The sequence below is a fragment of the Oryzias melastigma genome, linkage group LG8, assembly GCF_002922805.2.
Source record: "Oryzias melastigma strain HK-1 linkage group LG8, ASM292280v2, whole genome shotgun sequence".
Lineage (NCBI taxonomy): Eukaryota > Metazoa > Chordata > Actinopteri > Beloniformes > Adrianichthyidae > Oryzias > Oryzias melastigma.
In genome coordinates this window covers 17,860,265-17,884,085 of record NC_050519.1, presented here as the reverse complement: position 1 = coordinate 17,884,085, position 23,821 = coordinate 17,860,265, and the positions used below count along the sequence as shown (strand labels likewise).

The 23,821-nt window shown below is 43.1% G+C and overlaps 2 protein-coding genes across 2 annotated transcripts; one reads left to right on the top strand and one right to left on the bottom strand.

Moving 5' to 3' along the window:
* Nucleotides 1–5,058: 5,058 nt before the first annotated feature.
* Nucleotides 5,059–16,676, bottom strand: si:dkey-110g7.8 (GTPase IMAP family member 8). The gene is made up of 7 exons (XM_024272060.2): nt 16,535–16,676; nt 14,889–16,436; nt 13,979–14,534; nt 9,806–9,903; nt 9,582–9,713; nt 8,849–9,439; nt 5,059–6,626 (listed from the first exon to the last, which is right to left on the bottom strand). Exons 2-7 carry the CDS (start codon nt 14,917–14,919, stop codon nt 6,553–6,555), a joined length of 1,482 nt encoding a protein of 493 aa, XP_024127828.1. The 5' UTR covers nt 14,920–16,436; nt 16,535–16,676; the 3' UTR covers nt 5,059–6,552.
* adsl (adenylosuccinate lyase) lies at nt 16,561–21,522 on the top strand. Its single transcript, XM_024272061.2, has 12 exons — nt 16,561–16,857; nt 18,019–18,222; nt 18,293–18,337; nt 18,423–18,502; nt 18,579–18,750; nt 20,142–20,188; nt 20,271–20,361; nt 20,433–20,502; nt 20,573–20,720; nt 20,871–21,051; nt 21,123–21,299; nt 21,377–21,522. Exons 1-12 carry the CDS (start codon nt 16,714–16,716, stop codon nt 21,461–21,463), a joined length of 1,446 nt encoding a protein of 481 aa, XP_024127829.1. The 5' UTR covers nt 16,561–16,713; the 3' UTR covers nt 21,464–21,522.
* The last annotated feature ends 2,299 nt before the right edge of the window (nt 21,523–23,821 follow it).

Here is a 23,821-nt window from a genome sequence, read left to right as displayed (position 1 = left end):
GAAGAGCCATAAGGAGCGCCAGGAGAGAGTATTAATCTGGGCTTGAGAGGAAGCTGCAGAACTGGAACACCCGGGAGGTGAGCCACTAAGGAGAAGGGAAGTACTGTGCTTGGAGATGTGGCCATGGCGGATAAGTTCAACCATTTTTATAATAGGTTTGACTCAGCACACACATGACCATCTATCAGTGGCTCTTCCACCCCTGCGGGTGTGACCAGCTCCCCTACTCCACCCTGCGGCGGCTCCTCCACCTCTGCTGCGACCTGCTCCTCTACTCCACCCTGTGGCGGCTTCTCCACCTCTGCTGCGACCTGCTCCTCTACTCCACCCTGTGGCGGCTTCTCCACCTCTGCTGCGACCTGCTCCTCTACTCCACCCTGCGGCGGCTCCTCCACCTCTGCTGCTGTGACCTGCTCCTCTACTCCACCCTGTGGCGGCTTCTCCACCTCTGCTGCTGCGACCTGCTCCCCATTACCATCTAGCAGCACCTCCTCCACCTATGACGCTGTGACTTGCTCCTCTTCTCCACCTGGTAGTGGCGCCTGCTCCAGCCCTGATGCTGTGCCACTGATAACATCAGAAGAGGTGTGCATAGAGCTCAGGAGGCTCCACAGTCGGAAATCTGCTGGTCCTGATGGAATATCACCTCGGCTGCTGAAGGAATGTGGGTCGGAGCTGGCTGTGCCTCTTCAGCCCATCTTTATCAAGGGTCTTCAAACCGGATGTGTCCCTGCTGTGGAAGACCTCATGCCTTGTCCCAGTGCCTAAGGTGACAAAGCCTGCAGGGATGAAGGACTATAGACCAGTCGCCCTGACATCTGTGATAATGAAGACTTTTGAGAGGCTGCTACTCCGGCGGCTCAAACCTCAGGTGGAGGGGGCGCTGGATCCCCTTCAGTTCGCCTATCAGGAGAGTATGGGAGTGGAGGATGCAGTCCTTTCTGGATGGGACGGGCGGCTATGTGAGGGTGATGTTTTTTTACTTCACTAGTGCTTTCGATACAGTCCAGCCTCAGTTGCTGAAGGAGAAGCTCAAGAGGATGGGAGTGGATCCTGCTTTTGTTCGCTGGATCCACAACTATCTGACTTCAAGGTCACAATATGTCCGACTGGGTGACTGTGTATCTGGAGTATTGATGAGCAACACCGGTGCACCACAGGGAACTGTACTATCACCTTTTCTCTTCACGCTTTACACTGCTGACTTTATTCATGCATCTGCGGCTTGTCATGTCCAAAAATATTCGGACGACACCGTTATTGTGGCATGTGTAAAGGGAGGGGATGAGAGTGAGTACAGGGAGCTCATCACTGGATTTACCTCCTGGAGCAGGGAGAATGGTCTTGTGCTGAACACTTCAAAGACCAAGGAGATGATCATTGACTTTGGTAGGAAGCCCTCCCACCAACCAGTGATCATCAATGGAGAGAGGATCGAGGTGGTTGACTCCTACAAGTACTTGGGAGTGCACGTTGACCATAAACTGGACTGGACAGAGCAGGCTCGGGCTCTGTATAGGAAAGGACAGAGTAGGCTGTTTTTCCTAAGGAGGCTGAGGTCCTTTGATGTGTGTGCCGACATGTTCACCTCTTCTATCAGTCGGTTGTGGCAAGTGCTGTTTCCTTTGGGGTTGTATGTTAGGGTGGCAGTATGACCAAAAGGGACTGCAATCGGCTGGACAAACTGATTAAGAGGTGTGCATCTGTGATCGGGAGGAGGGTGGACTCTGTGGGAACTGTGCTGCAGAAGAGGATGAAGGCTCTAAGCCGAAACATCCTGGACAATCCCAGACATCCTCTACATAGCACAATGTCGGCACAGAGGAGCACACGGAGTAACAGGCTCCTTTCACTGCGCTGCAGGACTGAGCGCTTTAAGAACTCATTTGTCCCTTCAGCCATCAGGCTGTTTAACAAATCTGCCTGATATAAACTGGTATTTTATTTTATTTTATGAATCTGTTATTTTTATTGGTATTTATTGTGTGTGTTTGTGTGTGTTCTGTTCTGCTGCCGGACACCTGAATTTCTCCCTTGCGAGATTAATAAAGTTCTATCTATCTATCTATCTATCTATCTATCTATCTATCTATCTATCTATCTATCTATCTATCTATCTATCTATCTATCTACCTTCCAGAGTTTATTTTTCCTTTTTTCTTACATTTTGTTCAACTGTTAAATACTTTTTGCTTCACAAAACATAAACATGTTAATACAAAACAGAATATAGCAAAAAAATAATAATATTAATACTTGAAAAATGATAACATAATCAAAAAAAGCATTTAATTTGTGATGTATGTCTTCGGTTTTGAACGTATGGCTGATTTATCATTTAAACAGAAACCTTTCGGGTTGCTTTTACAAAAAAACTGTAAGTTAAAAAAGATTCAATGCATCTGAAACCATCCAGACTTTAAGCTGCGACAAAGAAAACCCGCCTGAACGAACCTCCATCTGACCTTGAACGAATAACCACCAGATCAATCTGGAGGAGGAGGACACAAAGAAGGCCGCCTTCTCCTTCAGACGACCACACAAAATCAGCGCTTTATTATGCGTGCAGCAGAGGCTGGTTTGCTGCTACAGACTCTTCATCCCTGTGGATGCCAAAGGAATAATGTGCACCTCCCTGCAGAAAAGAGAAGATGAGAGCAGAGGAGGAAGAGGAGGGGAAACGGAACAGGGATGCTGACCTAGGCACACCTTGAATTGCATCATCCACAAAAATGCACACATTCATTTTATAACTAGCCCTCAGTGGAAATGCTGTAATTGGCCTGGGCTTTAGTCCAGGTGGCTGATGGGTAATCCATAGTGCTGTGGAGGCGAGCCAAAGTGGAAATGGTGCAGAGGTAATATGCATAGAAGTTTAACCAAGAGAAAACAGAGTGGCTTTTTGCTGGTGCTGCGTGTGTAAACGCACTGATTTAAACTGTAATGACTTATTTAGAATGACCCAGACAGCAATAATCAGAGGTGTTTTATTTCATAGCATTTCCTTTGAAAGAAATAGAACTTAATGTATTATTCAGCCAGGGCTTTTGCTGCTAATCTGCCCCTAGCGGCTGTAGAACTTAATCTCTAAGCTTTAACTCATCTTTATAAGACCCATTCCACTGATAATAGTGTTTTTGGTAATTTTTAATGAATAGAGAACAGAAACTATGTCCTAGAAAATGACACAGCTTTTTACATTTAGATTAAAAACAGCATAATTATAGTTAAAAGACCACTAGGAACACTATTAACCCTATATAACCATAAGTATTATATTTGATACACGCATTTTTGAGACTCCTATCTCATTAGCATGATCCAAACTTTCCTTAAAGACCCATTGTTTATAACTTAGGCCATATTTTCTACCCAGTAGTTCAGCATCCTTCCACTAGGGGCAGCAGAAGGACCTTTCCTGCTCATTTTAAAATGGCAGTCTCCATGAAATCTGAAAAACACTTTTGGAGGGAAAAGTTTAGCTAATTTCAAAGACGAATAAGTCATCATGACCACTCACTGTGTTAAAAGAAAGAAAATCTGTTGATAATTAATTATTTTTTAATAAATTTGACTTTTGTAAAAAAATGAGTGGATTGAATTTAGGTCAGTGGGTAAATAAGGTGTTTTTTTTCTGAACACATGTCAATTTTCCACCTTAAACTAGGGCTGCCATAATTAGTCAACTAATCAACGACTAATCGACTATTAAAATAGTCATCGACTAATTTAATAGTTGATTAGTCGTGACTTCATATGGAGTCAGAGAATTGTAAAGTTGAAAGTTTTAACAGCATTATGCTAAATCTTTTGCACTATTTTGTCATTTTTAAGGTGTTTTAGGCTATTATGGAGTTTAGCTAAAATTTCAGCTATATGCTAGTTATTTTGGCAAATTTAGGATTTTCTTTTGGCTAATTTGACGTTTAGCTAATATTTCAGCTACATCTAGCTATTTGACTAGTTTAGGATTTTTTGTTTTTTAGGTTATTTTGGAGTTTTGCTAAAATTTCAGCTATATGCTAGCTATTTTGGCTAATTTATGATTTTTTTCAGGTTTTTGTGGCTATTTTAAGCTTTTTTTTGTTTCTTAAGGCTGTTTTGGAGTTTAGCTTATATTTCAGTTGCATGCTAGCTGTTTTGGCTAACTTAGGCCTTTTTCAGTTTTAGGCTAATTTAGGATTTAATTAATATTTTAGCTGGCTATTAGCTTCAGCGATTTCAGCCATCAACTTCAGCATTTTTAGCTATTAATTTCAACATCTTCAGCTATCGTCACTAGCATTATTGCAGATAATGCAATATATCTGGTTTTTAGTTAGCTTAAAGCTAATAATGGTTAAGATGTGTGTTTTACATCCACTTTTTGTATGACCTGATTAGTCGACTAATTGGAAAAAATAATTAGTGCTTTGTCAACTACTAAAATAATCCTTTGCCGCAGCACTAACTTAAATTAACATTTTTGTGAGCAAAGCTTAGCAAATCATTCAACATATCATAGTACTATATCTTGTGAAAATTATGTTGCATTTTTGTAGATTTCAATAAAGGTTTTAAAAATGATCTTACTTCCAAAAAATTGTATTTTCAGTCAAATATTTGATATAGTGCTCTTTACAGGGTTAAAATAGCTCAAAAGATGACGGTAGTAAGTCTTTAATGAGAACTCTTGGTATAAGCGCCATTTTTTGCCAGATTGAGATGGCAGAGAATTGTATTTTGTTTTAATGATTTCATGTATATTTTGTTTGTGTAATATTTGGATTCTGGATGATCCTTTGAATTGCTTTAACCACCATGGGGCACAATTCTTGCTATTTCATGTGTTTCTATTTTATGTGTGGAAGAAGAAATTCTGTCTTCGAACTTGTCAATAAAGATAGAATGGACAACGAAAGAGCGACACGCATATCTACTTTGTCCATGCGAGTAAACCAGAACTTTCTCTTTGTCCTTCTTCAAAAAGATTAAAGCATAAGAACCAAAATGAAATGAACCATGAAAACACAATATGAACCTACACTTGTCAATAAATAAAGACAAAACAAGAAAAAAGACGTGTTTGTACCTTTAATTGTTGTCAGTGGGAGGGCATAGAACTGATGAGGTGATCACTTTACAGCTGGTAACATCACTTTGGCTACTTTAAAACAGAGCTTACACAGTGCTTTGCTAACAGCTTACACTTGCACATAAGTTCACACTGCAGGTATACGTGGATCAACAACATATTCACAGGTGGAGCAGGGGTGGAGGTCATGCTCAACGTTCTGGGCGGCCTACGTCACTAGAAGCCTTTGTGAAACATAACTGTGTAGATAAAAATGAGTTTTCAACCGCGCGGCAGTGGTTTGTGTCACTAACTTTATGTGTCTATTCTTTTAAGGTACGGTGGAGCGATGGAATGCCAGGATCATTTTTTCATTTAAAGTTTCAAGCAAAAGTCAGAGGACTGAGAAGTGAGGTCGCCTGCAACTCTACAGGCACTCGGTTTGCTTGCATGCGGTGTTGTAACGCCGGCTGAGTTCACTCTCAGCCTGTTCTCCTGTAAGGAACTGGTGGATGTAGAAAAAGTAGCAGACAGTAAAAGGCTATGTGAGCTCAACTGGTTCTCGAGGTTTCGTTTCTTTTTTTCTGTGTTTCTTGTAGCATGCAAAAGCTTGATGTAGCCTTTCCCGATTACAGGACTGCTGCTGCAGGGCTGTGCTCCCCCTCGCAGGCTTTGATGCTGAGGCACGTATCTGGTCGATATTTGCTCTCGGATGCATGACCGCAGCAGAGGCAGCCCGCTCTGCTCCGCCGGGATCTGAGGCTGCACACTTTCAGCAGCAGCCCTTCTTCCTAACTGCTTTCTAGAGATTTTCTTGAACGCTCAGCAAAGGTATAATCCGCGTTACCTCTCTATATATTTTCTTTTAGTTTAGAAAAACAGGAAAGCTAACCACATTTAAAGTGCAACATTTTTTAACTTACAATCAGAATCATTATTATTATTATTTTTTGCAGCTTAGAGATTTCTGCAAAAATTCCCAAAGGAAGTCAGTAGAAATCTGCCCCCTGAGCTGAATCTAACCAAACTTTTATCAATATTTAACCTGGAATTGTTGAACGAAGGTGTTTCCCACCCAATCAGGTGGAGATGGGAACGCTATATTCATGCTTCTGCTACATGAAGAAATTTGCAACATATTTTCAATTATTTTATTCTTTTAAAACCAGCGAACATTCATTTTGTTAACCTCTGTTAACAGGCAGATGTGAGCCGGCCCTTTGAATCTGAGTTTATCTGTGATGCTCAAACGCAGACTCTTTAGCAGAAATGTGGTTTAACCTCCACTGACAGTCCGGGCTGAGGCGCGCTCAGCGAACAGTGTGTCTGGTCTAGTTTGTCACTTTTTAATTACATAACAGACTTGTTCCAAGCCTTCATTTTTTTCCCTCTTCAGAGAAAGTGAAGGATATCTAGATGAGGTTAAAGTTACTTGAGGTGATGCTTGGAGAACAACACAGGTGAGTCGGTGAGCTTCTGCCCCTTTGGCTGCCAGCGCGTCACTGTAGCATGCATCCTCTGCAGTCGTCCTCTGGCTCCGTGTTGTCTGAGGAGTACGAGCTCTCCTCACTCACTGCAGAACAAAACACAGTTTAAATGTCAACCATTGAAATTAGGAACATATTCAAAAAGGCTTAAAGTCTATGAGGAAAAATGAGTTTCTACAACATCAATATAAAGGAGGAAATATGTGTGGGAAAACATGGATTGGAGCATGCTAAAATTGTAGAGATTTTTTAGATAAATTATTATTTCAATGAGTTTCTTGGCCTTTTTCCTCATAATAGAGGACATGTATAAAATAATTTAGCATTAAAACTCTATTTCTGAGTATTTCCTTATTCAAATTGGATCAGGAGCAGATAAAAACCGGATGTTTGAAAAACCTCAGACTTATGACGCAGCTACTGCCATGGTCGAGCTAAAGTCTCACTTTCTCCGCTCCAGTTCTAAATCCTCCTCTTGCAGACAAATAAATCCATGTACATTTTCTTTTTCTTAGTCTGAACTGCCACCTGGCTCTGAACTCTGCAGCTGGATAGCTTTGATATTTCCGGCTAATTTTTTGCTACGCTAATGTTAGCTTGGGAGAGAGTGTAAACAAAGGCATACAGGGATATTAGCTAGGCCAACTTCCCGCCGACAGTCCAGCCCGATATCCAAAAGCTGTCCGGTCCAGTAACTGAACACTCAGGTTGCAGTTGAGTGCACTTTGTGATGGACGTGTTTTGCTTGACTGTATCAATATAAACCTCTTTTGTAATTGAAGCTGAACTCTATTGAGGTTTAGTCGTTCAGACGGGACGGGGGGGCAGATGATAATACAAGGTCATGGGATAAGATGAGTGTCATACGTTAATTACATTACATGCATTGATGCTCGTACACACGCCATCAACACAACTGTTTACAGCTCTTAGGCATATTTATGCAAATGTACAGTATCTATAGAAGACTTCCCACCATGCATCACTCTGACCTGCACCTCCTCGTTCACACAGACACAAATACATGAGTCCAACAATGAGAAATCCACCACGCCTGCGTTTGAAACAGATGGAATGAGCAGGTGAATTGCTGATGTGTACTCGATCACATTGAATGCTACAGTGAGAGCAAGGAGACAGGTGTGAACCCGGACAGAGAACACGCAGGGCAGGAGTCCCAATCACGCAGGGAGCTGCCCCTCCCCCCAAGTGTCCCAGACTATAACCCCGACCACTTCAGATTCACGCTGGCACCCAAACAAGAGGCACGCCACTGCTGGGGGGTCCTGAGCCCCCCTACTACCTTACCCAGAAGTGAGCTAGAGTCACCCACTGCACCCCTGACAGCCGCCCGCCAACCACACCGAGACTGACAGGGGAAAAGACCAAGAGCGCCCACGAAACGAGGGGACACCAATGAGTGGCGGGGGGTCCGAGAGGACAGGGCTCCAGTTACTTTAAGCAACGATGGAAAGTTTGGGGTAACCAGTCGGGAAGGAGGCAGGCTAGACATGCCCCCCTCCCCCACAAAGGGGAGGACGGCCAGGACCACCACCCCGAGCAACCAGGTCCCCAATGGGAACCCTTGTCCTCAGATACCGGACCCCCAATCTCACCAGAAGACCCTTACCATTCCGGGAGGCCAAAAGGAGGCGCCTGTACCACAGACAGGCAACTTGAGGCGCTCCAACCCCACCCCAACCACACCTGGATAGAAACGCACCCCGCTCTAGCCCACACCCCACCAAGAGACTCTGAAGGCACACTGATCCTATGAGGCCTTTAAGAGCAGATTTTATCACAACCATTGGCTAGTGGCCTTTAGGATTTGGGAGAGGTCAACTATAGCACTGCATGATGGGAATAGTAAAGGACTTTGTTGTAGAATTCCAGGTCGGATCACAAGCTATACTGCTTAATGTGAGCTTGCAACTTTACTAAAGATGCCACACTTAACTGTATTTTGCACCATTGAACCAAATTGTGGGGAAAGGGAATGTAGTCCATACCAGTATGTTACGTTTAAAGTGTCAAACGTGAAAAGTTTAAGAATAATTTATTATTTATGTTGTATTACTTTAGATTGTTTCTTGCTTTTTAGTAAATAAAAATATATATTTCTGTTTTTTTGATTTTCTCCACGTCAGAATCCACTAGAGTTATGCTGGTTGCGTGAATAATTGAAACGTTATGTCTGAAAGTGTTATTTAGGCATCGCCGGTGACAGCTCAGGTGTTAAGGGGTTAACTTGCTGAACTCTAACTTGCATTAAGATTGTATGAAGTAAAAGCAGTCAAAGGTGACTTACACCACTCCGTCTGGATGGGGAGGAAGGCCTTGTCCCCGTTCTCCCGGATCATCTCTTCTATCTTATCCAGCAGGACGGAAACACTCCTGTCTTTGCCGGGCGTCTTGCTGTCCATCACGTGGTAATAGTTCCCACAGTACTCCAGCAGTCTTTGGAGGTCCCGCCCGCCTCTGAGGATGTGCTCCTCGATGGGCGTGCGGCCCAGCCAGTCCCCGCAGCTGAACAGCACCATGGTGTGGAGGCAGGCATCGTCCCCGAACAGGGTCTCTATGTGAGCCAGCAGCGTTCTGCGCTTCCTGGCCGTGAGCGAGGAGACGACGGGCAGGACCAGCAGCAGGGTGTGGGGCCCGGGCCGCAGGAGAGCCGCCCCGCGCTGCGTCTCCTGCCGGATTCGCTTCGGGGTTCGCCTGACGGAGAACCAGTCCCACCCGGGGGTGTCCACGATGGTGACCCGGCGGCCGCAGACCAGCGCTTGCCTCCTCAAACACAGCTCCGTCTCCTGCCCTGATTCAAAGTACCGCCGGCCGAGGATGGAGTTCCCCACTGAGCTTTTTCCAACGCCCTTCCAGCCTAACAGCAGTAACCGCAGCTCTGTCAGCAGAATCCAGAGAGAAACTGAATCAGCCGAAGAAGAACAATAACTGGAACCAGAAGATCAGCTTTAGGGGGAATTCCCTTAGATGCATGTCTGACTTCATCCATCATCACTCTCCTTCCCCACAAACACTCATACCTCTGGGAGGTCCTCCAATCATCTGCTCCCGTTGCCTCGCATGCTCCTCCATCCTCATCCTCTCCTCCTCCAGAGCTCTTCTGGCCTGCTCCTCCTCCAGAAGTATCAACTCGTTCACCTCAAAGTACCAGCCTGCATGACAGCCGTAGTGATTTTTTCAGGTGTCAAGCTGCTCTCTAACACTAATGGAGTTTTCATTCAAACTGCAGATATCAAAGGTTCACCTTGGTTGTCGGTGATCATTTCCTCCACCTTCTCCATCAGCTCAGGTACTTGGGTGTTGTCCTCCGTCTCTTTTCGTGTGTTGTCGAATGAGTGGTACCTGCAACACATTACAACACAACTGAATGCCGACCATTTTTAACTTGCTTTTTAAATCTACCATGAAGGAAAGCTTTTCAAAATCTGGAGAGGAAAACAATCAAAAATGTAATTTTGCAAAAATGTTAGCAAATCCATGTTTACAAAAAGCATTTTATTGGGATTTTATTTTAAAAAGTGGCAGCTGACTGTATGATACCTTGATAACATTCATTTGATAAAGAGGTATGATATTTAAGCTCTTTATTTCTATAGTCATTCACTCTTTCTGTGTCAGTTCTGTGAGTCATTTGGTGTCATTTTAATGCAATTATTAATCTTCTGAAATAAATTATAAATTCATATTTTATGTTACCATTTTTGTTGTTCTCACACATACTTACTATACTAATGATTGTCGTTATCTTCTCAATGTGCTGTTTTAGTGTCAATATCTCTGCACTGAAATAACCCAATCCGTAAAACCACCAAACATCTCAAGGAAATGTTCATTTTATGGCTTCAGTGATTGAAATCAGAAGAATTGGCTGCGCCAAAGATTGTACACAGATCAGATTTTTCCAATTGCAGAGTACGGGGTGCATGTTAGGACATTTTCAGCTGTCAGGTTTCAATCATCAGAGAAAAATCTATCAACAATGTATAAACTCTTGTTTTCATTTTCTATTTTCAAATTCCTCTAGACAAGGACATCATAGGTAATAAGTTCAGTGTTTATACCATTGATAAACACGGTTCTTTAAATGATTCTTGCTAAGAGGAAGAGAAAAAGTGGGTTGTTCCTCTTTTTCTGTGACCTGAAACACTACAGACCACAAACTGCACCATTTTGTTAAAGATCCACTCCATGGAAAATTGTGTTTTTGGTGTTTTTAACATGCTTTTGTAGCTTTTTTGGAGGACACAAAATAATTAACATTAAAACTGTGTTTCTGAGTATTTCCTTTTTCCAAATGTGTTGAATCAAGAGCAGAAAAAACCTACAGTTTGAAAAAGCTCGAGTTTGTGACGCAGCAGCTGCCATGGGTGGGGCAAAGTCTCTCTTCTCCACTCCAATTCTGTTACATCTACTTGCAGACAAAACACATTGAAGTTGAAATTTTGTCTGAGCTGACACCTGGATCTAAACTGTTCGGCTGGATGGCTCTGATGGCCTTTTTAGCAATGCTAATGTTAGCATGGGCTTGTGAGGGGCTATAAGCTAGCAGGAGAGAGCATAAGCAAAGGGGTGATGGGAAAACAGTAGAAACTAACTTCTGTGCCAACAGTCCCACCCACAACTTAATGGCGAAACTCTGATGAAGTTCTTGCTCCTCTGCAGAAAATGTCTTAAAAAAAAAGACAAATAACTGCATAATAACCTGTAAAGCCCCACTGAGAACAATTTTACAAAAAAATGGTTTGAGTGAGACTTTAAAGGTTTTAAATGGACTAACCAATAATTTAGGACCTTCTGTGGTAATTAAAAAAAATATATATATTTCAGATCCGAGGTTAACAAATTGGATCCATACTAGCAAACAAACTGTCTTTTTTGTACATCTTTCCTTAAGCCATTTCTTTAAACCTAAAGATTTACTGAGAATCTTTGATCTCTTTGTTTATACACAACTCTACCGCTAACCTATGAGTGACCACAAGGATTTAAAGCATTAATCCCGCCTCCATCCTCAGTTATGTTATCAGATACTTCCAAAATTAGTCCAAAACTGATTCATTTGAGGACACAGTGTGTATTCAGATACTCCAATTTCCATTTCCTGATGAAGGAATTATGGTTGTAATCTGCTTCTGTGCTGATATGGTGGTGCGTTTTATCCTTATTGTCCACTGCTCCCACAGATAATGCATTAAAGATGAAAGTCCATGTAATAACAGAGAAATGCATTAGGGCGCTGGAATTACAAGGATAAGAAGACTATCTTCGGCCAAACGCGGCTCAATTGTTGCTTTTGTTCCCCTCCTCCTCCATCGTCTCCTTAATGTCATTCTCTTTATTCTTGTTTCCTCACTTTCAGTTTTTTGCATTTCTTATTGAGAATCTAATGGTTGTTAATGTGTTTTCTTTTGCTTAGTTATGAATCTTTAGTGTTGTTAAATTTAGAAAGTCTAATTATGTAAACGGTTGAAGAGTTAGGATAGTCAGAAGAATCTCAAGACTGGAGCTCTGATGTAAAAGGGTTCAAATGGGTAACATTAATGCATTGTGTTGCTTGGGAGGAGTAATTTGATATTGATGTGCTTTCAAGAACACTTGTTTAGCCCATGGTGTTCATTCTAGACAACAAGGGAGAACTTCTTCTTCTTCTACTGGCTACAAGGGCAACCTACAGTTGGAAGAAGCTTGGTGTGTAATTTCAAAGTAGTACAAATCTGCTCCAGACATTTTCTGTCACAACTCTATTCTGATACATGAAAGACTTGGTGTCATGTAATTCTGCTGGAAACAAATTGCAATGATTAATGTCTCACACATGAATCAAGTTTTCAAATGGCTGGCACTTCCTGTTTTAGATGCCTTCCATAGGTCACTATCAGATCTGAGTCCTTGATTGGTCAAAGTTCGAACTGCTTTAACTTTCAAAGCTGCACGTTTTGCATGTAAAACGGTCCAAAACTTGTGTAGCTATGCATGAATGCTAAATTTTGAACGTGGAAGCCTGAAGCGTGGGGTTACATAGCCTTTTCATTGTGCTTGAACACATGTTTCCGAGGTCGTGACAGCAGTGTGTACATAGCTTCAGATTTAAGATTGTCAAGAACCTCGTTTCCACTGAGCAGTCCGGTACGGACCAGTTCGATCCAGTACTTTGAGCGTTTCCATTGTAAAATGGACCCATTAAACAGTTCCGATATACAAGGTCCCCATCAGGGCCCCATCAGTTGCAGGTCCATAGAAAGATAAAACGGGGTGGTTGGGGCGGAACCGTTGTAGCCACCCGCTGATTGGCAGAAAGTGATGACGACATTCGAAAGCACCAGTATAGCGCTAAGCTAGCGATTCCGTTTTCCTCTTTACGGCGGTATTCTTCTTAGCCACTCGCAAATCTTCTTTCAAACAACATTAAATTCCTGTTATAGACGATATACAAAGAGTAAACCAAGAAAAAGACGAGCTGCTGGATGACCTCCATTGTTGGCGCTTTTCTAGTCGTCACACTCCAATGACACAATGACACGCTAGCGGTCTGCACCACGCATGCACCACAAAAACAAACCGTTTAGTGGAAGCGAGGCTTAATTGAGTGGAAATGCTCGCCAGAATTTACTGGACTGTAAAGTACTATTCCTTATCAGACTGAACCATCAGTGGAAACGAGGCTATGAAGTATTGTGGTTGTGAAGGATTACACAGGTGTTCAAAAAGGACATTTTATCCAGCAGTGGATGCAGTTGATTTTTTTTAACAAAACATAGTTATAAAGGTTTTATTTGTACTAATTCCAATCTAACTCAAGATCAAAGTGGATTTAGACGGCACTTAATTACAATAACATAAAAGTGTTAGGGCCTATTTTAGCAAACTTCTCCCTGGACACATTAGAAATGTTACTTTTGCTAAATGAGCCATGAAGTTTAATAAAGGCTCACTTAATGTTTTTCTGTTGTACTTCAGTCTAATTTGAGAAACTGTATTGAATTTATTAAAGATGGGTCTTCATTTTTTTCCTTTTTACTCTTTTAAAGTGCTTTAACACTCCAACGTTCATCATTACAGAATAAGTCTGCCCAACTCTTGTCCTTGAGAATTACTACCCTGCTTGTTTCCCAGCATTCCCTGCCCTTCTCACTGTTGTTTAGCTGCATTAGGTGATTCCTGGTTATAATTGAATGAACACGCCTGATCTAAAACACGACAGCCGCCATGGTTGATAACAATAGGGGGGGTAGTATTTGGGAAACACGGTTGTGCAGAGTGTCCAAATCCAGGTCTCGAGGGCTGTTGTCCTGCATGTTTTCCAACCAACCTTCTATTGAAGCTCCTTATTGCCACCTGATCAAGGTAGTTAAAAGCATACAGTGGCCTGGATTTGGACACTTCTTTAGACAGAGGGTTGTTGAAACCACCTGTGTACCTGCTTCCACATCGCTCCACCAGCCACTGCAGGGCCTCTCCGGTGTTCGCTATATGCTCTTCAATGAAGACACCCTTGGGCAGCTTGTCCACAGAAGTGAAGAGGACGATTGAGTACCTCCAAGTTCCTCCACCCAAAGCCCCCAGCTGCTCCTCCGCAGCCCTCTTCTCGACTTCAGTAAAGGGCTGGGTGACCGACACCACCAGCAGGATGGCGTGGGGCCCAGGCGGACAGAGAATGGCGCCCATGCAGGGTCCCTCACTGTCCAGGCTCTGCGCAGGCCTCGTGGGGCTGTCCGACTCGGCGCCACCATTGTCGGTGGTGTCGGCGTCTTCGTCGTCCTCAGGGTCAGACGGGATGGCCCATGGTGGGGTGTCCACCACCGTGACACGTCGGCCGTAGATCTCCGTCTGGCCCACGTTGCTGTGTGTGGTCTCGGTGCCCCCGTCAAAGACATTGTCCCCCAGAATGGTGTTAGCCGAGGAGGTCTTACCTGAACGGGGGCCGCCCAGGATGAGCAGCCGGCGCTCAGGGGGGTGGCGGCCTCTGCTGTCCCCTGAAACAGACAGAACATATTCCCTTCATGACCCTAATTTTTACTACTATCTTACATCATCCAAATGCTTCTCAGGGTCAGATGTCCTTCACGTTTGAAAAAAACAGGATCAGGAACGAGGAAAGCTTCCAGACAGAATGTGATGTGAACAGAATAAGAAATCTTTCATGGAACGGACGCGGATGCGGATGAAGGATCATCTGAGGAGGGAGCAGAGGAAAGTTTGCAGACTGATCCTCCTGGCAGCTCAGAGAGCAGCAACAGCCTCCTGTCAGACGGAGGGGTGTCAGCTTACAGGGCATGCTGTGATCACGATGAAGGGTGATGATGAGGAGGGGACGGGAGCTGGCTCACCGGTGTCGGAGGCAGAGGACACAGCAGCCATGTTATGCGAGGAACCTCTGGCTTCCTGCTCCTCAGCCGCCCTCCTCCTTCTGCGTCTCGTCTCCACGGTGGACTCCTTTTATCCTTCCCTTCTTCAGAAAAGCAGAACGGCCTCAAAGGGCTTCCAGCTGCAGTGCTTCTCCTCGGCTTTGACCCTCATTCTACTGCAGTCCTCAGCTTCCTGTCCACGTTCACCCCTTCTCTTCTAATGTGACTCATTTTCTTTGCTGCGATCTAAACCCTCTTGTTTGCCTTCTGTCTGCTATTAGGAGGAGCGGGGAAAGATGGTGTAATGCAGGAGGCTGGGAGCCAAACCCTCCCCTGCTGCTGCAGCAGCTCCAGAAGAATGTCTCTTCATTTTTTATTTTTTCTCAAAGAAGAAGCAGGAAAGATGTTCCTCCCACTCGCTCCTATCAGGCAGCAGCAGTCAGTGTGGCTCTGTATGCAGACTGCGGTCAGGGGGACAGATGGAAGGATGGATGGACAGAAGAGAGGGAGGGATGGAGGAGGAGGAGAGAAAGAGGGAGCGCTTTGCACTCTGTCCTGCTTACAGCTGGATGTATTCCCCAGGTGGTGTATCACACACAAACACACTTATGTAATCCCCGCAGACCTAGAAATATGTGAGACATGAACAGAGAGCAGCACATTTAAATATTAAAGCACAGTCGCTGCTTACATAACCCCCAGAAAGCACTCAGAGAAGGGAAATCAAATATTTACTCCTAATTCAAAGAGCTGTCACCTCTGATGCATCAGGTGAAGTCTCTGCGGTCAACACAGTCGAGATTCTGCTCGAAGGAGCCCACTCTAAATTTATTGTGCGCCATTTATCTGGATTTTACGGTACTCGCATAAAAAGGCATTTTCCAATTTCAAAATAAAAGCACGTGTTAAGCTTTTAGAAGCGATGACTTCATAGCCCCATAACATGAAACTTTTGGGGGCCTCTTCCAGTTAATCTATGAACTGACCTCCAGAAACGTCTGTTTTCAATTTGCTTTCATTGCTTCCACTTGGTTTTGACCGTAAAATTTACAAAAATGTTCTATAAGAGAGGGACTTTCAATATAAATAGTGAGCAATAGTATTTTCCTGACCTCAAATTGCTTATTTGTGTCTGATGTCTAATTTTAAGGTTTTGTGATGGATGGTTGTTAAGAATTTAAAGCAATTTATATGATTGGCTTTAATTTATGCATTCACATAAATACATAAAAATGAGAATTACCATAATTTTATGATTTATCTTGAAACATTGTCATAAAGTATATTTCATGTGAAATATGTTAATTTAGTAGAACAGCATTACGTTTTAAGTGTGAGAATAAACGTTCATGGTAAAAATATGAGGGGAAAAAAGAAAGAGAAAAACAAAGATACTCATCTCTTGTCCGGATGTCTGTTTCTACTTATGACGAAGATCGATGTTTATTAAATAAAGGATTTCCGGTAGACCGAAGGGATACAAATGACTGCAGGGCACATATTAACTATTAACTGGAGTTGAGGTGGAACCTGAAAATGGAAAAGAAAAAAGATTTGTTTGTTAAAAAAATAAATAAATAAAATGAAATACTCGGAAAATCTCGGAAAGGTTCGGGCACTATCGCTACCAGTGTGACTGCTCTCTCGCGACAGCTAGTCTCCATGACAGCTTTTGCGTCGTACACAGATTGAAGTGTCGTAAAGACATCCTCCCCCTTCCCACGTGACGCTCCAGAGTGTATTCTTGTTGTGTGTGCTCATGAGTCTCCAGTAGACCTCTCTGTTTCAGTGAACTGGACCTAAAAGCATGGAGGGAACCGACGAATTCTCCAAGTACCGCTCACCGCTCGTTTCCAGATATGCTAGCAAGGAAATGGCCTTCAACTTTAGCGACAGGAAAAAGTTTAGCACCTGGAGGAAGCTGTGGATCTACCTCGCTAAAGCTGAAAAGGTTTGGGTCGTTACTACACATTTTATTCATTTTATTATTATTTTTTTTTAATCCCCCATCTCCTTTAGCTATTGTTGCCCCTGCCAGCATGTTCACGTCAATCTTAACCTTCTTCACGACCTTTTGGAAACCTTATCAAGTGTCCTCCAAATATAGACTCAGGCGCACTTCAAAGTAAGAGATGGAACATTAGACGGAACAAAAAACCCAGAAAAAATACTTGAAATACTTTAGTTTTCATACAGTTTGAATGCAATTAAACTCCATGAAAAAGTTAAATCTTCCAAAAGATTTGGGAATTTAATTTTGAAAGTTGGTTCTGCACAAACACCCTCAATATTAGACTTTCACAATAAAATTGTAAGCTGTATTAATCCATTTAATGCAAAACTGGCCAGGTCAATAATGAACCAATAATGCATATCATATGAAAAAAAGCATCGAGAAGTTGTTGGCTTTTTAAACAGATCACAATCTTATTATTTTATTGCAAGTTTTGTTAATAAAAGCTGTTGCCTGTTCCATTATTTGTCTGAGGTAAAACAAAAATCTAGTTAAATATTATAAACCTTGAATCTAAACACCTTTAGGTTTTAACTGAATAAAAATGTAGCCGCACTGTCAAATGGTAAAACAAAAATGAAGGTCTGTTCTTTTGCTATTTTTGCGGCTGTTATTTTAATATTAAAACCAAAGTTCTTTAGAATAGCAAAAATCATGTTTTACAAAAGCTAAGGGTTGTAGTTGCTTCTGCTATCAGCAGATAATGAAACAGACTCTAATGTCATCAGCTGTTAACTGATGACAGACCCTCTGTCACATGACGTGACCGGCATAAAGGTCTCCATTCACCAACTTTATCTGTAGTTTGAACTTTAACCATCAATCCTTCATATATTTCTTTAAAAAGTTACTTCATTAATCTTGTAAATCAATTTTTGTTGAAATCTAAATTTTTATAAGATTTTATTTTGAAAAGCTCTACTGAGGGGGAAGTCTTTAGTCAGGAGTCATCTGCTCATCTGGGACTGGTTTGTGGGGGCAACAGTCTAAGAAAAGATGTCTTCCTCCAGCTCCTCTGGGGGAACCCCGAGGCGTTCGGAGGTCACCTGAGAGACCGCTCAAACGTCTCACTCCCTGAGTCTCTCTGTCCCCCCCCAGGTTCTGGGTCTGCCCATCACTGACGCTCAGATCCAGGAGATGGAGGCACACGCCGACAACATCGACTTCTCCATGGCTGCTGAAGAAGAGCGTAAACTCCGGCACGACGTGATGGCTCACGTCCACACGTTCGCTCACTGCTGCCCCACCGCCGCTCCCATCATTCATCTGGGGGCCACTTCCTGCTATGTTGGGGACAACACTGTAAGGACCGGGTCCGTCTGTCTGCTCCGTCCATAAAGTGGCATTTCTACTAAAGTTTTTCTCCTTTCAGGATCTCATCATGTTGCGTGACGGATTTGACATCCTGCTGCCAAAGGTGAGGCTCACCTGGAAACCCTAAACCCAGCTGCACATGTAGCTTTGTTCTGCTGCGTTTGGAATAAAGATCTGCTTTCCTGCAGCTGGCCAGAGTCATCGATAGGCTGGCAAACTTTGCAGAGAAATACGCCGACCTCCCTACTCTTGGCTTCACACATTACCAGTAAGTCAGGAAGCACTTTCGGATGAAAGCGCCGCTTTTTTTCTGAGAAGATCCACCATCTTGCTGGTCCACACAGGCCTGCGCAGCTCACCACTGTGGGGAAGCGGGCGTGTCTGTGGCTGCAGGACTTGGCCATGGACATGCGCAACCTGCAGCGAGCGCGAGACGACCTGCGCTTCCGGGGAGTGAAGGGGACCACCGGCACTCAGGCCAGCTTCCTGCAGCTCTTTCAGGGGGACCATGACAAGGTACGGATCGGAAGGCCCATCCGTCATGTGTTCATGTTTAGCACTTTTAACTATTTTTAATTGATGCTCATGAGAAACATTTGTGTAACATTTAGTGTCTTTGTTATTGAAAATGTCAAATTTTGACCCATAAATAGATTTAATTTTTAAACTTTCCTGGTAGAACTGAGCGATAAAACAATAATTATTTGGATATAATTGTTTCTCAATAGGAAATTAGTCTATGGCGATTGACTTTTATTTTGAAAGGTCCAATATTAGCAAGTTGCCATTACCATGTCAATCCTGGCAGGAAGTTACATCAAGATACATGAGAAAATCTAGTTTAGTTTCAACGTATAACTAGTTTTTCACAATAAAACACCACGATTGACAAATGTGATCATATTTTTGTATCTGAACAGACTGTTGAGATGAACATAAAAAGCAGAATATGCCACATGATCTAACGTGATCCAGACAGAACTGGAGGATGAAGCTGCCTCATTTACAGCAGCAACAGACAGATGAATAGAAAGTGTTGATTTGGAGACAGTTCTGTTGCTAGAAGCTAATGCTAACATGCTAATGTTAACGAGCTGATCTGTGCACCACCTATTAACGGGATCGGTTTGACGCCGGACAGTCTTGTCACGGACAGTCTTTAAGGCGTGTTGGTAAATACAACAAGATGAATTCATATTACATTAATAAAACATTTTTTTCTAAATGATAACAGAATTGAATCCACTGTATTTTAGCAGCGTCTGGACCATTTCAGAGCCGGTGTTACACCGAAAACTGTGACCTGTCAGATGTTTTGCTGAATCCTTCTGCTCCTTAATTAAAGCTCCATCTTTAATGTCAATAATATATAATAAAGAATAACCCTAAACTTTGTTTTCAGTTTTTTGTTATGGTTTCATATAAAATATGATCCCCTGGAGGCAGAAACTTATCAAACACTTTAGTGTTATGTTTTATTTATGTTCTCTTTTAAAAGTTGAAGTCTTTAATTTGCTTTAATTTTCAGTTTAGTTTGTCATATGTTTGCTCTTTTCTTAGTTTTTGCAAGAAAAAAATGTTGCATGATGTTCCCTCAGTGCATCTTTAAAGGGTGATAGGAATGAAATATTTAAATCTAAAGAACCTGCTGATGATTACACATTTCTGTTTTGAGCCACGGAGCGTTCAAATTTGACAGATATAATTATTTGATTTATATTATGATTATATATATTATTATCGCTAGATATTTAAGAAAACTATATTGTGATATGAAAATTCCATATCGCCCAGCCCTACACTAAAGATTGAGGTGTTTTGTAGGGAAACTAAGCGTTTGAAACTTGTTTTTTAGTCTTTTGTTCCCTTCTCTGCAGTGAATGAACTTAATCTGTTTCTCTTTACAGGTGGAGGAGCTGGACAGGATGGTGACAGAGATGGCTGGCTTCAAAAAGTCTGATTTTTTATTCTATCTCTCGGTTAATGAATGAAATTCCCTTCAGTGTTTTTAAAGAAAACTCTTCCTCCTCGTTCAGAGCATACCTGGTGACTGGACAGACCTACAGCCGAAAGGTGGACGTGGACTGTCTGTCCACTCTGGCCAGTTTGGGAGCTTCTGTTCACAAGGTAAGCAGCGGGGAGTGTCTCCATCTAGTGGTGGTTGTCGGTAGTGCGCCCATCTTTGCTCTCCCTCATAGATCTGCACAGATATCCGTCTGCTGGCCAACCTGAAGGAGATCGAGGAGCCTTTTGAAAAAGAGCAGATCGGTGTGTTTGCACATTTTTGTCACAGTTGGAGTCCTGGATTTAGTTTTTGACAGACTGTTTACTCTGACAGGCTCCAGCGCCATGCCCTACAAGAGGAACCCCATGCGGGCAGAGCGCTGCTGCAGCTTGGCCCGACACCTGGTGGCGCTGATGGCCGACCCGCTGCAGACGGCCTCGGTGCAGTGGCTGGAGAGGACGCTGGACGACAGCGCCAACAGGTTTCTGACGCTTCAACAACAAATGCTTTTTAGTGGTTACAAAAATAGATGTTTTTGTGGTGACAAACTAGCAATTACAGATTTTACGCCTGTATCACAAATGACTGAAATTACAGAGCTGACTGAAAGAGCTGTTTTCTCACCTTTCAGGAGGATTTCTCTGCCCGAGTCGTTCCTGACGGCAGACATCATCCTCAGCACCCTGCAGAACATCACAGAGGGTCTTGTGGTCTATCCAAAGGTCATCGAGAGGCACATCCGCCACGAGCTGCCCTTCATGGCCACAGAGAACATCATCATGGCCATGGTTCAGGCTGGAGGAAACAGACAGGTACGCTTCAACCTTCACCGTCATGGAACCAGCCGGCGCTGCAGCTCATGCTTCTCCTCGGACCTCCTCAGGACTGCCACGAGAAGATCCGCGTTCTTTCCCAAGAGGCGGCGGCGGTGGTCAAACAGGAAGGTGGAGACAACGACCTGCTGGCCAGAGTCCAGCGAGACCCGTACTTCGCCCCCATCCTCGGGCAGCTGGACGCCCTGCTGGATCCCAGGACCTTCATTGGGCGCGCTCCTCAGCAGGTGAAGGAGGACTTGTGCTCGTTTGTCTACAGTTTCCTACTTTCATGAAACCTCTGAAGGCTCTTCTTCTCCTGCAGGTTACTAGATTCTTGTCTGAAGAAGTACGCCCCCTGCTGGAGCCGTTCAAGGCCAAGATGGACGTCAAGATTGAACTGGAACTGTAGTGAAAGCAGAACATAGCAGCATGATGGTTTCCACTGGAATAAAAAAGATTCTTATGTTGGTTCTTTGTATTTTCTTCTAGAAATTCTTTCAGCAAATTGGAGACTCAGAGGCAGATTTTTGGTTTTGTTTCAGAAATACCAAAGAGAAGAATACATTTGAGCTCATTTAAAACAGATCCTTTTTAAACTGCAGGAAAATATATCAGGACGGATTTAAAAAATACCAAAGGAGAATCTTAAATTTGTTAAATTTATTTTATTTTCTTCAAATTTGCACTTTGACCTTTTTTTTTTAACCACTACTCAAAGCCCCGCTTATTGTCTCACTGAACAGTCTGTCTGCATTCTCTGGCTTCATGAATCACACCAGGGTTCACTTACAAGTTAACAGAAACCCTCATTTTGAGGTGGAGCAGACTTCTGTACTGCTGTGGATCTTAAAGCCTGGTGTGATTATTCTAATTATCTTCAGTGAATTAACCAACAAAGCAGGATTCTGTGTTTGACTCACTTTTAAAAACAGAACAGTTTTTATCATGTTTCTGTTCACTGAAGGTCGAAAGGTTCTAAACATACTTTTTCAGGCGTCATGATCTGAATTGGAATGTACAGTTGGTGTGATGATCTTTAAACACTTGAAAGGATGTGAGTCAGGACAGAAACATGACAAAGCTGCTCCCCTCGTTCTTTACTGATAACCTTTTTTTTCTTCTGAAGCTGCTGTTTCTGGAGGAGCTTTGATGGTCTTGTCACCTCCATGGAGTTTTAGATAATATTGAGATATGGGCTTCCAGACAACAAAACAGATGGTCGTGTGTAGAGTGACGAGGAAATCACTCAGTAACTCACAAGTCAAGTTAATTCGATGAGGTTTTATTAATGAGTTTTCTAAAAATAAGAATTTCCTCTTGTCATGGTGAGGAAGCAGCACAGATTTAAAAGACTAGAATCCTGATCGCCCCGATTGGACGGCATACACTATACAGCAAATAATTTAAGGGTCAAGATTTCATTCAAAGTTTTGTTTTTCTTGTTTTTGGTGCTTGTTTTGATGGTTTCTTAATATTTGTCACTAATGATATCAAGATTGACTCAAAAATTAGGGGGCAAGAGAAAGTAAGGGCAGCCCCCCACCCCCTGCTCCAGCCCTGTTTGTAGGACTCCACAGGTTCTCTTTTGGGTTTAGGTCCACAACAACTGATCAACATATGATAACAATGGTCACTTAACCAAGTACTCCTGATTAGAAATGAAATCCACATTTGCTGTGGTGCAGCAGTCTGATCGGAACATTGGAGGTTCAATTCTTGCCTTGCCTGCCCACGTGCTGAAGTGTCCTTGGGCAAGACACTGAACCCCACATTGCCCTCTGGTGGAAGGTTGGTGCCAGTGTTTGGCAGCAGTGAAAGAATCTGTGTGTAAATGTGACTGTGAAGCGCTTTGGGCCTTCACAGAAGTAGAAAAGCGCTATACAAGTAAACACCATTTACCATGAGAGGAGAGCATGAAGATCCAGGAAAACTTCTGTAGACGTATGCACTGAAATGTGTGGAGCAACAAAAACAGAGAACATGGTTCCTAAACCCACCACTGACTGGAGAAACATCTAGTCCTCCAGACTCTGGATTCTTGATTTTAAAACAAAAATGTCAGCAAATGGAAAAGGTCCCCCAAAAAAGTCAAAATGTCTTACCTCATTGGGAGAATTTCTTCACTCGCCAAATTCTTCCAATGGGATAAGAAAAATGATCTTACCAAGAATTTTCATTTTTAGAAATAAAATTCTTGTCCCTGACACAAGTTTTCTTAGACTAAGATTATTTTGCGATTAAACAGTTTTCCTGATATATTAATTTTTAGAGAAAATTTGGATTTGGAGAATGCGTTTGACGTTGTGTCCTGTGGAGGGTGCTCTGGGACTATGGGGTCCGGGCAGCCTTACTCAGGGCTGTCCGGTCTCTGTATGACCGGAGCAGGAGCTTGGTTCGCATGGCTGGCAGTAAGTCAGACCTGTTTCCGGTGCATGTTGGACTCTGGCAGGGCTGCCCTTTATCACCGCTTCTGTTCATAGTCTTTATGGACAGAATTTCTAGGCGCAGCCAGGTGCCAGAGGGGATCTGGTTTGGGGACTACAGGATTTCATCTCTGCTCTCTGCAGATGATGTTTTTTTGTTGGCTCCATCGAACCGGGACCTCCAGGATACATTGGAGCGGTTTGCAGCCGACTGTGAAGCGCCTTGGATGAGGGTCAGCACCGCTAAGTCTGAGGACATGGTTCTCGACCGGAGAAAGGTAGTTTGTCCTCTCTCGGTGGGTGGAGTGCTCCTGCCTCAGGTGGAGGAGTTTAAATGTCTTGGG